Source organism: Xyrauchen texanus, chromosome 5 (assembly GCF_025860055.1).
Source record: "Xyrauchen texanus isolate HMW12.3.18 chromosome 5, RBS_HiC_50CHRs, whole genome shotgun sequence".
Taxonomy (NCBI): Eukaryota; Metazoa; Chordata; class Actinopteri; order Cypriniformes; family Catostomidae; genus Xyrauchen; species Xyrauchen texanus.
The window spans coordinates 12,344,361-12,358,981 of NC_068280.1; the positions used below are offsets into that span (position 1 = coordinate 12,344,361).

Genomic DNA, 14,621 nt, shown 5'->3' on the forward strand with positions numbered 1-14,621 from the left:
ATGTGATATTTCAGTTTTTCTTTTTTAATAAATGTGCAAAAATGTCAACAATTCTGTGTTTTTCTGTCAATATGGGGTGCTGTGTGTACAATAATGAGGAAAAAAATGAACTTATATGATTTTAGCAAATGGCTGCAATATAACAAAGAGTGAAAAATTTAAGGGGTCTGAATACTTTCCGTACCCACTGTGTATATATATATATATATATATATATATATATATATATATATATATATATATATATAGGCCCCTATATATATATATATATATATATATATATATATAGGCCCCTATATATATATATATATATATATATATATATATATATATATATAGGCCCCTATATATATATATATATATATATATATATATATATATATATATATATATATATATATATATTAGTTATGTGTATATACATTAAATTAATCTAACTTAAACTAAACTGGCAGTATAAACTATTTAAACTTGTTTTTGTAGTTTGGGCAACAAGTTTGTTTTTGGACATTTGTTTTCTTTTTAAATTGATGAAGGTCATTTGATTGACTGTTTAAAACACAATAGATATCATCAATGCGCTTTTGGTAACTGCTGTGTATTTTTGCTGTTATATCCTTGTCTTTAATAACACAATGAGAAGCAGAGACGATTGCTGTGTTGATTCATTTTCTGTTTACTTGGGAACTCAATTTTCTTCATGTTTAACATAGCCAATACAGGGGGTGAACTAGAGCGCCCTCTAGTGCGCAGGCATATTAAGTGCATATATCACATATTCCTCCCCACATAGTAACATTGTTACATATACACTTAAATAGAACATGAACAGTGTAACCTTTTTTTTTTTTTACATCTCTCTCTCTCTATATATATGTTAATCTATAACAAGCTTGACACAATTATACTCCTGTCTAATACAGTACTTAGAGTGATGCCAAAAATATAGAACATCTGTGATTGAACACTATAATCATTCAGTGAACTGTGTTGTACTTATTCTTTTACCTAACCCCAGTGCCATGACTGTCCAAATGAATACAAAAGAATCAACTTATACCACCAAGGTAAACCTTAAGGGCTAAACCGTATCGGGGGCTTAATGGTACGTTCCGGGTATCTCCTCGACTCTTTGTGTGGAGTGCGTAACACTTCACCAGTTTCACTTGAGAATGAATCAACAGGTTGTGCTGACCCAGTCTGGATTGGATCGAGACTAGGCGGTGAAGTTTCTTCTGACCTGGGATATTCACAAGGATCTGTCAGATTCCCCTCAGGAACCTCCATGACCTCCGGTCCCGTCTCATTTCCGTTGTTACAGTCAGTTAGACGTGCCAACATCTGATCAACATGACGTCTCCAGTGAACTGAAAATCCCACATCGACAGTGTATGATACCGGGCCTGTCTTTACTGAAACAACACCAGGTGTCCACTTCTTTCCCCTCCTATAATCACGCACCAATACTTTGTCACCCACAGAAAATGTTCTGTCTTTAGCATGCACTTGACGCTGCTGGCACAGTTTGATTTGTGCTTTTTCCACCACAGAGGCAACATTAGGCTTTAACAAATCCAAGCGAGAACGCAACCTGCGGTGCAGAAACAACATGGCAGGTGATTCCTTTGTGGTGGCGTGTGGAGTGTTTCGATACGCCAGTAGAAAGGTGTCCAGCCTTTGTTGAATCGAAGTTGGCCCCTTAGAACAACGTAGTGCCCACTTAAATGTCTGGACCAAGCGTTCAGCCAAGCCGTTCGTAGCTGGGTGAAAAGGTGCAGAACGTGTGTGTGTCACTCCATTAGACTTGAGAAATGTCTGGAACTCCTCCGAGGTGAACTGAGGTCCGTTATCACTAACCAGCACTTCTGGGAGTCCATAACGACTAAATAATCCTCTCAGCACCTGAATGGTCTTGGTAGATGTAGTTGACTCCATCACGCACACCTCTGGCCACTTGGAGTAAGCATCCACGACTACCAAGTACATGTGTCCTTCAAATGGACCTGCAAAGTCCACATGTATTCGCTGCCAAGGTGATTCCAGCCACTTCCAAGGGTGTAATGGTGAGGGACCAGGAGCTTTTTGCGTCGTTTGGCATGAGTGACAGGTTTTTGACAATTGTTCAATTTGGGCATCAATGCCAGGCCACCAGACATAGCTCCGAGCAACTGCCTTCATCCTTACGATACCCGGATGCCCAGTGTGCAGCTCTGCCAGTACCCTGGATCTCAGTTTAGGAGGAATAACAACTCTCCAACCCCACATGAGGCAACCCTGTTGTGTAGTCAACTCATCTTTCCTGTTCACATACGGGGCGAGCACATTATTTGCATCTGTGACTTGTGAAAACTGTCCCGTTGCCACCATCTCCATTACTTGTGACATAGTGGCGTCAGACCTTGTTTCTTTACAAACATCTGAACACAGCACTGGCAAAGAATCCAGATGCTTGACTTGAAGCAACTCCACTGTGTCCAGCTTAACCTGAGATGCGTTTTGCAGAGGTAGACGTGATAGACCGTCCGCATTACCGTGGTGTGCACCAACTCTGTACTGGATATCGTAGTCATATGCTGCCAACAACAAAGCCCAGCGCTGCATACGGGCCGCAGCCATAGATGGAATAGCTTTCGTTGGACTGAAAATTGTTGTCAGCGGACGGTGGTCCGTGAGCAATGTAAACTTCCGCCCGTACAGATATTGGTAGAATTTTCGTACTACAAAGACAATTCCAAGTGCCTCCCTTTCAATTTGTGCCCCAAATACTCCAGCGAATCTTTAAAGAATTCACACTTCTCACGTTGGACACATAGCCCAAACTCATCCAGACGGCTGAGGACTGCCTCTACATTTTTTAGATGCTGCTCGTCATTTGACCCCATCACTAATATATCATCTAAATAGCAATGAACATTGGAAAGACCTTGTAAGATCTGATCCATTGCCCTTTGAAAAATTGCAGGAGCCGAAGCGATGCCGAATGGTAAACGATTGTAACAGAACAGCCCTTTCGACGAGGTGATAGTGAGACATTTGCGTGAGCTTTCTGCTAAAGGCACTTGTAAGTAAGCATTTGAGAGATCCAGTTTGGTGAAACGTTGACCCCCTGCCAATGATGAGAATAAGTCCTCTATTCGTGGAATCGGGTAACGATCAACACAAAGGGCTGGATTCACTGTTACTTTGAAGTCTCCACAAATCCTCACATCCCCATTCCTTTTTACCACTGGTACGATAGGGGTAGCCCATTCGCTGCATGTTACAGGGGAGATGACCCCCAGCTCCAATAGACGATTTAATTCTGCCTCCACTTTCGGTTTCAGTGCGTAGGGTACATTGCGTGCGTGACAAAATCGTGGCTGGAACTGTGGTTTGAGTGACACTGTAGCCTCAATAACTTTTAGCAAGCCCAGTCCTTCTCTGAAGACAAGGATATAACAGCAAAAATACACAGCAGTTACCAAAAGCACATTGATGATATCTATTGTGTTTTAAACAGTCAATCAAATGACCTTCATCAATTTAACACAACCAATACAGGGGGTGAACTAGAGCGCCCTCTAGTGCGCAGGCATATTAAGTGCATATATCACATTTGCCATGATCAATGAATGCATTGTCACTTTAATTCAGCGTAATCCGCGCGGCAAAAATAGACAGGATGCCGAAACGATCGCGGCACTGCTGCTCCTGCTCTGCTCCTGCTACGCGCTGCCGCGCCTCCTCTGCGTGCGATGTGAATGCTCTAATCTGTTAACATGGGTGCCGAAAAAAATACGCGCTGCTAACGCGTGCAGTGTGAAATCGGCGTCACGCCATGAAGCGCACATACGCAGTTGTCGTTCACTCTGCTGTGCATAATATAATCAAAACAACAACAAAAATGATAGTATGATGAGTCGCGTTGTGTTCACCATGCGTGTTTGTGATGACGTAAGATGAAAGCAAATGGACCGGGGTTCGATAGAATCAAGTGAGTGTGAAACCAGACCAATGCTGCAGGGGCACCGGAACAATCACACTCAGAATCGGAGCGCAGCGAACCCCTCAGTGTCAAAGCCCTCTTAATGTCTCCAGAGCCTGAGGATTTTAATTATTTGACATAATGTCTTCCTATAGTTAAGGATCAGGGTGTATCGAATTTCACCGTTTAGGACATAAAAAGTATTAAAACTAGCAAAGTGTGCAGAGCTCGCCGTTCACACGTCCGAACTTCGCATGGCGTCACGCGACCCAGTTGGTGATAACAATCATTGCAAAAATGACTGTTGAGATGACATTGAGAAATGCTCTAACATAATTTGTTATTTTGTTATGGAATGCAATAACTTTCAGACATTTTTAATTGTGACTTAAAGGAGCAATATGTAATATATTTACTGTAAAGCATGAAATTATCATAATAGGCTATGTTATCAGAGATTTAGGAGAAATGCTAAGTTGAAATACTGACTTATCCGAAAACAATGCTACAGCTAGTACTGTACTTTTTTTAAATTTTATTATTATTATTATTTGTTTTTTTTTATTTGGTTTCAAAGCCAATACTGTACTTTAAAATGTCTGTTTTGGCCTGTGTGATACCGCCAACTGTCCACTTCCCAATAACGTTTCAACACACCGGGATGCCAGATATTAAACACGTTGGCTGGCAAACAGCGCGCTGCAGCCATACCAACAATACATCTTGCTAACATTGACAGTTATAAAAAATCCACATGAGCTGGTTTATAATTTGCAAACAATAAAAACATTGCAAACATATACATTTGCTTATCAATTTACAGCGTAATGCTCGTAGTCTGCCATTATTAGTTTGCTTGTTCCTATTACGTGTCCTCAACCTGGCAACCTGCGTGAGCTTCGAGTCTGGGGAGGAGGTTGCTGGGGAGACAACTCTCTCCAATATTTAGAAGTTAGTCTGCAGAACACATTTTAAACGCTTGATGTCAGTGTTACATATAGTTCCTTTAAGTGTCCAAATACTATTTGTGGCCACAGCATATATACATTTTAACAAAAAATCTGGATGGATGAAATGAAACGGATGGATGAAAAAGGTTTGTGTTTATTTTTATTTGTTACCTACTTTGGTAGGTTTCATTTCTGAATAACATTTGACTGTTAACTACCTGGGTAAAGTGTCCAGATAATTTTTATATCAGTCTAATCCTGGCTTCTGGTAATGTGTAAATTGCTCTAGGCCTACATTGGTAATTGACGGTGACTATTTAGTGCTCCTTAATAACAGCACATTTCCCCACCAGCACTTTAATGAATAAAGCTGTAGTCACAGATCAACTTACTGTGCACATTTGTGTGATGTCAGATGTTTGGTTAAAACATTTTTATAAACAGTTGCTTAAACAACATTTAATATAATCTGCAGTGAATATCAAAAACCTTTACCACAGACTACTTTCAATAGATTCAGAAATCCATTGACCTTCTGTTGTGCTTGATAAACAAGACTATATCAAGATAAATATGCCACTGTCTTCTCCTTTATCTGTATTTTGGTACATATTGGTGCATGCTATCCTTCGCTGTTTATTAATATGTCTAGGAATATTCTGGGTTCAATACAGGTTAAGCTCAATTGACAGCATTTGTACTTAAGGTTGATTAAAACAAAAATGTATTCCCTCCTTTTCTTTAAAAAAAGGAAAAATCGAGGTTACAGTGAGGCACTTACAATGGAAGTGAATGGGATACATTTTTGGCGTGTTTAAAGGCAGAAATGTGACGCTTAAAATTAATAAAAGCACTAACATGAATTCTTCTGTTTAAACTCATGCATTATTTGAGCTGTAAAAATTTTTAAATCGTAATTTTTAGGGCTTGTTGACATTACATCGTCATGGCAATGAAGTTGTAAAATTTAGAAGAAGGTAAGGGGTTTTATTACACTGTGTATTTTCATGTTTACAGATTGTCCCCATTCACTTCCATTGTTAGTGACTCACTGTAACACAGATTCTTGCATTTATTTAAGAAAAGGGGGAGGAGTTGAAATTCATTTTTTGGTAATAATCATTATGGTACAAATTATGTCGATTAAGTTTAACTAGAATTGAACCCGGAATATTCCTTTAAATGACATATTCTTTAAAACAAACATATCTTTTATATCTTACAAATGAAATACATCACTATCTTTAAAGTTAATTTGAGCTTTTTGTGACTGATCCACATTAATTCTCAGTTTTTACAATCTCTTCTTTCTCCACTTTTTGTTTGTGAAGTGCTTATTATTAAGCCTAGAATTGTTTACTGCTTATGTATCTTTGTTACATTTTTCATTATTATGAGCATTTCAAATATTCATGTCTTCTTCCTTCTTTCCTTATAAAGTCCTATCTCTGTTTCGTCCCTCACTGCTACATCTTCCTCCACTTTACGCAGACTATTTTTCTCTGCATCAGCTTGTCTACGTCTCTGCTGCTGTTTTCGTCATTCTCAATCTTTTGTTTAATTCCTGCCTCTGCACCTTCTCCACCCTTTCTCATCTTGTCTCACCCTTGCTAACTCTTTCTCTCTTTGTTGTACTTCCTGCGTCAGCCTATTTTCAAAAATAAACCAGAACAGATCCAGTGTTGTGCCCTGGGACACTCACACATACCATCCCTCTCAAGATGGCCACCAAGAATGAGTCATTCCATGTCTCTCTCCATTCATCTGCCTTACAGCCTGTGTGCTCTTAAAGAACTCTCTCAGATAGATAGATAGATAGATGGATGGATGGATGGATGGATGGATGATGGCTTCTGTAAAGCAATATTTGTCATGGCTTCTGTAAGACAATGCATTCATCCTCACAAATTATATTAACACCCAAATCAGGAAATGGGCATCATTTCGGGAAATAAGCTGACGTCACTTGGAATTCACTGCAATTTACTTTAAGGCAATGCTTTTGCTTCATCGTCTAGTGTCATTTTTAGTTTTCCATATGCTTCCAGTGCCCTCAAGAGGTGAAAGTTCACAACAGACAAAATCAATGACCCATATATTCCTCTACTGCTCAGTATAATTCATATAGTTTAACTTATATTTTGATTACATCTCTGTGAAAGTAGTGACTGTTGATAATCCATCAATTTATTTGATAAAATGGAAGTGTATTGTTCTCCAAATGCTTTAAAGTGTTTTAAAACGGCAACAAACATAAGTTCAAATAGAATGCTCAAAATCTGATTGGATTGAAGCTTCTTGGCTGTAAATTCTCTGAATGTGTCTGTAAGTGTCTGTGATGTCATATATATGTATATATAAAGGTCAAGTCTATTTTATATAATGAGTTATTTGTAGTAATATTAGATTCTGAAAATCTCTTCTTCTGCACAAAGGTCCCTTTTATCAAATACTGGCCACGAGGGGGCGTTATTGTACAAATGTCTTCTATGTGTTCTTAAGGTTGAATGCAGCTGCATTTTATTTAAACTTTGTAACACAGCCTCAAAGAGCTTAATGACTTTAAGTGAAAACAAAATATTAATATTAAATTATTGATAATATGTGATATGAAATGCATAATAGATCAATAACTAGGCTATTTAATCTGCTGATTTTGTTGGATGAATAACAATTGATTTGAGATTGATTTGAATTATATAATAAACTGATCTGAACGGATAAAAACTGCATCATTTTATGTTTATATTTTACATTTATAGAAAAGGTATTGATTTTTTAATGATTTAATAATCCATGCATACAGGGCCACTTCACATAGCAGGAGGCACTTACTTAGGTTACAACTCATCAATAAACAGTGAACTACATGGCTGTTTGAATAAGAGGCAATCAATGAACACAACCAATAAACAACAAAAAATATTATTCTGGGGAGTCTAACTGATGTGAGAGATAACACTTTTGTTTTGCTTAAATCTTGCTTTGAATATTAAAATATAAAAGACTGTCATACAATTATTAATTACATTTTAAAACCAATGATAAGCCTTCTCAATCATGGCCTCCTAATAATCCCCATCCGCTAATTGTCTCTAATCTACTCTCTCCTCTCCACCAATAGCTGGTGTGTGGTGAGCGTACTGGTGCACTATGGCTGCCGTCGCATCATCCGGGTGGATGCTGCACACTGGTGGTTGTTTTGGGGAGACCCCTGTTCACGGTGTAAAGTGCTTTGAGTGTAGTGTCAGAAAAGTGCTATATAAGTGTAACGTTCATTCATTCATTTATTGTATTAATTTTTACATAAATTAGGACTGTCACTCATTTGATCAATGATGTCATTTCCATCACAACTTCAAGACCATTCTTGAAATATGAAATTTGAGACATGTGATGTGAATATAAATTTTTTGTGTGACATATTTTTAACATAGAATATGACAGTGGGGATTTCTTTAAGACTGCAAGGGAAGCTCAGCTTCCCCTATAATGTCCAAAAAATAATGGTCAAATATGTACTATTGTGTAAACAATTTATTGACTAAAAATGCGTTAGAACACGTTCATCTCGAAGACGAGTTCGTTCAGAATCAGCTACATTACATATAGCAGGTCGGCTGACTCGATTTCTATACATTCCCGTGAAGCGTCAGTGCATTTCTCTGTTGAAGCCGAGCGTCCATTGACTTCAATGGGGCTGCTCTGAACAGTTTTTTTCAGTGCTTCGAAAATAGACGGTCATTGGATAAATGCTGCGATTATGTCCCGCCCACGGACGCTCAGCGTCTCTGGGGGTGAATGAGGAGTGGGCTGGCCCGGACTCCGGGCTTCAGCGTGATGATTGGAGGATCTGTCGAAAGACTGCATCTCCTTTTGATTGACAGCTGAATCTGTACTATAAGAAGTCACTGAAGCTATTTCAAGCTCAGTCCCATCGCGGATTTCTCAAGTGTAGTCGAAAGACAAGCTGCTGCAACCTATTTCTTTATATTTGTTTGGCTGAAATTGCTAGTCAATTTGCATAATACATTTCACACAATTATACACCACATTCCTTGTTTCAGTTTTACCAAGTTTAATATATTTTGTTTTAGAGCCGTTCGTTCATTCGTTCGTTCGTTCATTCATTCATTCATACAGTAGGCTAGGCTAGCGTCGTACGGGTGAAACTGCGCACGATGGCAGACGGCGCTAATATTGTCGACCTGATTTTGGCGAAGCCATTTGAATGTCTTCCTTACGAGGAAAAAATTAGAATTAAACAGCAGGGCAGATCAACACCTAAGATTGATTTAGTGCAAAAAATAGGGTAAATAAGTTTATAATGTAGGCCGAAAATGAGCTTCCCCTCTTTGAAAGACCAGCAGCCGCCACTGATACCGTAAACAGTACTTTGTGAATTTGAGAATAAAATGCATGGGCATTTTAATGCTGCTCTACATGATTTGTCAAAATCTGTCCTAATTTAACTCACTTTACCCAAACGTTGTCCTTTGTGTTCATTGATCACCCCATGTTGAAAATCTTTTTTTGTTTTCTGCATTAATTTCTCCTAAAATGTGATCTCATCTTCATCAAAGTAACAAGTATAGACAAACACAATGTGCTTAAACTAACAACACACAAACAATTATAATGTTTCATGTCTTTATTGAACACATCCCATTAAACATTCACAGTGCTGTGGAAAAAGTAAGTGAACCCTTGGATTCAATAACTGGTCAATCCTCCTTCGGGAGCAATGATATCAACCAAGTGTTTCCGGTAGATGCGGATTAGACCTGCACAACGTTCAGAAGGAATTTTGGACCATTCTTCCTTGCAGAACTGCTTCAGCTCAGCCATATTCTTAGGATGTGTGGTGTGAAAGGTTCTCTTGAGGTCATTCCACAGCATCTTTATTGGGTTAAAGTCTGGGCTCTGACTGGGCTGCTCCAAAAGGTGGATTTTTTTTGTTTTGTTTTTAAGTCATTTTGTAGTGGATTTACTTCAATGTTTAGGGTCATTTTCCTGCTGCATCACCTAACTTCTACTGAGCTTCAGCTGGTGCACAGCCACCCTGACATTATCTTGTAGGACATCTTGATAAACTTGGGAATTCATTTTTCCCTCAGTGATAGTGGTCCCAGTATTAAATCATAATGCTCCCTCCACCGTACTTCACCATTGGGATGATGTTTTCATGTTGATATGCAGAATTCTTTTTAAGCCATACATTATGCTGCTTGTTCTTCCCAAACGATTCTACCATAGATTTATCAGTCCACAAAACATTTTCCCAGTAGCGTTGTGGAGTGTAAAGGTGGTCTTTGGCAAATGTCAGGTGCACAGCAATGTTTTTGATGGAAAGCAGCGGCATCTTTTGTGGTGTCCTGCTATGGACCTCATGCCTTTTCCATATTGTTTATATCTGTCGTATACATATGCTCTTCAAGATAGCTTTGTAACCATTTTTATGCAAAGCAACAATTCTTGATCGTAGTTCTTATTATATCTTTTTTTGCAAGGCATGGTACACATCAGCAGATGCTTCTTGTGAATAGCAAACTCAAAATGTTTGAGTGCTTTTAAAAAGTCAAAGTAGCTCTAACCCACACCTCCAATCTAATTTCATTAATTGGATGCCAGGTTTGCCAACTCCTGACTTTGATTTTGTTGACGTCAGTAGCCTAGGGGTTCACATACATTTTACCAACCTACACTGTGAATGTTTGAATGATGTATTCAATATGTAAAAGAACAATACATTAATTTGTGTGTTGCTTCTTTAAACAGATTGTGTTTATGTGAGAAGGGAATCTCTGAGAAAAACTTTATTATAATTATAATGATGTAGAGAGAATAGAAATAGCTGTGCTTTTATTTAACATTATATATTTGTATAATTTTACATATTATATATTTTCTACTGAGGCACTTCACTTGGGAATCAACATTACTTGCATTTGAACATCATATTTTCAGGTAAATATGCATAATTTTCTTAGAGAAATGATGTACGTTTGCATTTGTACAAAGAATTGTGGGTTGTGAGTGCCAACAAAGGGTACATCTCCTGCATTCTTCCAATTCCTGTGAAAGAAGGTCGCATTCTGAATACCAAAATTTATTTTCTGAAACGAGAAAGCCTCTGTGATGTATGCGGCCAACAAATGTGACCTTTGGAGCACACACCTTTCAAAACGAGACACAGCAATTGTTCTTCTAGAAACTTTATTTAGGTAACACTAAAACCCTGTTCACACCAGCAGCGACTCACAGCGACAAATCATTCCTTATCAGTGAGAGCACACCGAATTCCAGCGACACGAGCGACAGTGACTGTTGATGACAAGATGTGGGCATGGTAAGTGGCACAACAAAGTTGAGAAAAGTTTAACTTTATGCAAATAAGGAGCAACATTCAGGAGCAACTACCAATGAGAGTGAAGACAGCGGAGCTCATCTGTCTCTTGTGAGATAATGGAGCCGAGAGCAGGAAAGAAAGAAATTATAATGTTGTGAGGGATTTCACTGTTCAGTATCATTTGTCTGAAACCACATGGATGGATATAATAAAACGATGTGTGGAAAACTTTGAAACTGTTGCATTCTGAGTGAGTTTGATTCATATAGTGATAGATCGTTCAACTTGTCAATGATATGATGCATTGAGCACTGCTGCAAGTAATATAAAGACACTCTCCCTTGCAGAATGTTCATTTTTAGAGGCAAGAGAAGTGCTTACATGTCAAATTAGAATTATATTTTAGTTTTTCCTGCAGTACATCTCATCTGTGATCAGATTTTCTAAAACTATGGCCAGATGTGCATTCCACCCAAGGCCGTAGCAAGGTAAACTCGGCCCCCTGACTGTATATTGCTCTGGGCCCATTTCCTATAAAAAATACAGTTTAGAATTTGTTGTGGGGCCGCTGGACCTTTGGGACCCAAGAATCGTTGCCACCTTTTTCCCCACTAGCTATGGCCCTGATTCCACCAATAACATAAGAGTGACAGCAACAGAAATGCCCACCAGCGACCTCACAATACTGGCGACACCCAACGACAAAGTCGGCGGTGTGTGTGGGGCTTAACTCCTCCTAGAGCTTTTAAGCAACATCCAACAAACTTGGCACAGACTTTCAGACTGTTCTGGAATAGTGTGCTATGACTTTTCTAACTGATTGGACTTAGGGTTATCGCAGAGCAGACGATCAAAAATCTGAAAAATCCCATTGTGGCAGGGCGGAGGGCGGGGCCGGGACGTGATCGGGGCCGGGACGTGATCCTACACACACGGTCCCGTATTAGGCTAATTAAGCCTCCATGAGGGATAAAGGTCGACTGCACGGGATTGTGCGGGAGAGAGAGATCGTTAACGGACATGTCTGTCATGTGTGTGTTTATGTTGTCTTTTAAGTTTATCATTAAATCTATTATTTATATCGTCAAGCCGGTTCTCGCCTCCTCCTTTCCACTGATCCCTTTACACCCATAGAGGTACATTGAGGAATGTTCAAATGGACTAAGAGAATGCTTGTTAATTCAAACTACAACTGTCAAAAATTCATAAGTAAACAAACACACAAAAGTCTGCTTTAAGTTTCTTTAAATTTCTGACCAACCTCTGCCCTGAGTATCAAAGGCAGTTCTGATGGTTCTGTGTAAATAAAATGCAGCTTCAGAGCAGCCTTAAACTTGTCAGTTGTCGTGATAGTGCATATATTCCATAATTAAGCTTCATATTTAAAAGTATAAATTAATATTTTCATTAGTTTCAGATTTATTTCTTCATCATCTCATAACATTATTAATGGAATTGTGATTTCTGTGTATGTATTTATGCCACTTCTGATCAGCATTAAATGCCTTTTTTTTAATTATTTTAATATGTTCTTTTAGGTTCACTTATAATATATTAGTAAAGTTTTTGTTATAAAACAGTCATATATTTTAAAACATGATTTAAAAAACATTTCCACCCTCATTCTGACCCTCTGTCTGAAACGCTCGGCTTTGGTGCTGCTTCTCCTTTAATACTAGACAGAACACGCCCACTTGTTATCAGTGGCGTCAGGTGCCCAAATTTTAAGGTGGGGCTCTGAGCCAATGCCCGTGTGGGAAAAATGTTTGCATAAATTTTTTTTGACAGACATCTTATTTGTACAGGAAATTTGCCCTTCTGTCCTTCTGAGTGGCAAACTTCTCAGTAACCGTATTATTGAAGGAAGGTCTTGATACTCTTTAAAGTAGAGAAGCACCTCTCTGATTCTGCTGTTGTCATGGGTGTGGTGATGAGAATCTTGAGAAGACTGACAGTCTTAGTGAACTTGCCCTGAAGTTTGTTCTCCATGAAAAACTGGAACAGACTGCAAGCTTTACAATCGTCATTCTCATAGATTAGGAATAGTTCTGTTTTGAGCTTGGCCTTGTCCAACATGGGATAGGCCTCCACTGTGGTTTGCAGCTCTGAATCTGGGAACCTTAGGGTGTTTTGTGGGAACAAGTCTCCTTGCAACAGAGTGGTAACGATGAGGTGCTTTGTGAAAAGAACCACTCCTTGGCATGACTCAAAATGGTATCACATACCTATGAAATGATACATAATTTTAATGCCAGGTGTCCACTTGTTATCGAATCAACCAAAACACATGATAATGCCAGTTGTGAAAAGGGCTATAAGCCCTTACAGCTTATCTCTGTAGCCAACTACTGTTGCTATACTTGTCCTAGTGTCCTCCGTTTCTTTGTGGGCTGCTGCTGCACAGATCCAGAAGGAATGGAGTCCCTGATCCAAAACACAATTTACCATCCACAATTAGTCTGTCGTGTACTGTGTATAATAAACTGTGTCTACATTATCATCCTAACTTGATTTCCTATTCACTGTCTCATTATAAACATTTTGTCAGCCAATGATAAATAATTATTTACCTAATATTTTGATTGCTGTCGGTGAACCTCTGGATGAGTCTTGATGAATGGCATGATCTTGTGAAACAATGTCAGGAAAAACAGAAATCCTCATCTTCCAGCATTCTCACACAGCCCCCAGCCTCTCTGACAGTTGAAGTATCAAAGGTACCAGAGTCTTTGATGGTCAGGAAACACTGTAGGACGTCATCCTTGTGCTCATACACAGTGTTTTTTGTAAGTACATTTTTTTAATGATTAAAAAATAACACAACAGAGAAAAACACAACATATACACACCATTTAACTTTTAACCCTAACTAATATCCCTCCCCAAACCCCAAAGAACACCCCTGTGGTCTCATAAAATAATAATAAAAAAATTAAAAAATAAATAAAAAAATTAAATTATATATATATATATATATATATATATATATATATATATATATATATATATATATATATATACAGTATATATATATATATATATATATATATATATAGATATAGATATATATAACAAACAATCATAATTAAACTAAACTTCCCTCTCCTCATCCCTTCCCCTAGAGTCCCCCAAAACCTCCAAATACCAACCCCACTTCCTGAAAAACAAGTCCTCTAGCCCCAGCCTTCTATCTGTCATCTCCTCAAAAGCCGCCACCCTTCCCATCTCCACACACCACTCTGGAAATGGTGGCGCTCTGTCTGACTTCTAACCACTTAAAATAATTTGTCAGCCATCATCATGCTTGTCCCCCAAATGTATAACTGCCCAATTGCCCAAAATACAAAGTCAGGGGAAA

At 38.5% G+C, this 14,621-nt stretch overlaps 1 protein-coding gene across 1 annotated transcript; it reads right to left on the minus strand.

The window, feature by feature from the left end:
• Window positions 1–1,074: 1,074 nt before the first annotated feature.
• On the minus strand, window positions 1,075–13,339 carry LOC127644121 (uncharacterized protein K02A2.6-like). The gene is made up of 3 exons (XM_052127146.1): window positions 13,161–13,339; window positions 2,725–3,420; window positions 1,075–2,689 (listed from the first exon to the last, which is right to left on the minus strand). Exons 1-3 carry the CDS (start codon window positions 13,337–13,339, stop codon window positions 1,075–1,077), a joined length of 2,490 nt encoding a protein of 829 aa, XP_051983106.1.
• Window positions 13,340–14,621: the final 1,282 nt, after the last annotated feature.

Coding starts and splice junctions, on each gene's coding strand:
- LOC127644121 (XM_052127146.1), bottom strand. CDS start 13,339: ATGTTGGACAAGGCCAAGCTCAAAACAGAACTATTCCTAATCTATGAG. Junction 3,421..13,160: donor ACAACAGCAGAATCAGAGAG/GTGCTTCTCTAC, acceptor CCTTGTCTTCAG/AGAAGGACTGGGCTTGCTAA. Junction 2,690..2,724: donor GGGAGGCACTTGGAATTGTC/TTTGTAGTACGA, acceptor ATATCTGTACGG/GCGGAAGTTTACATTGCTCA.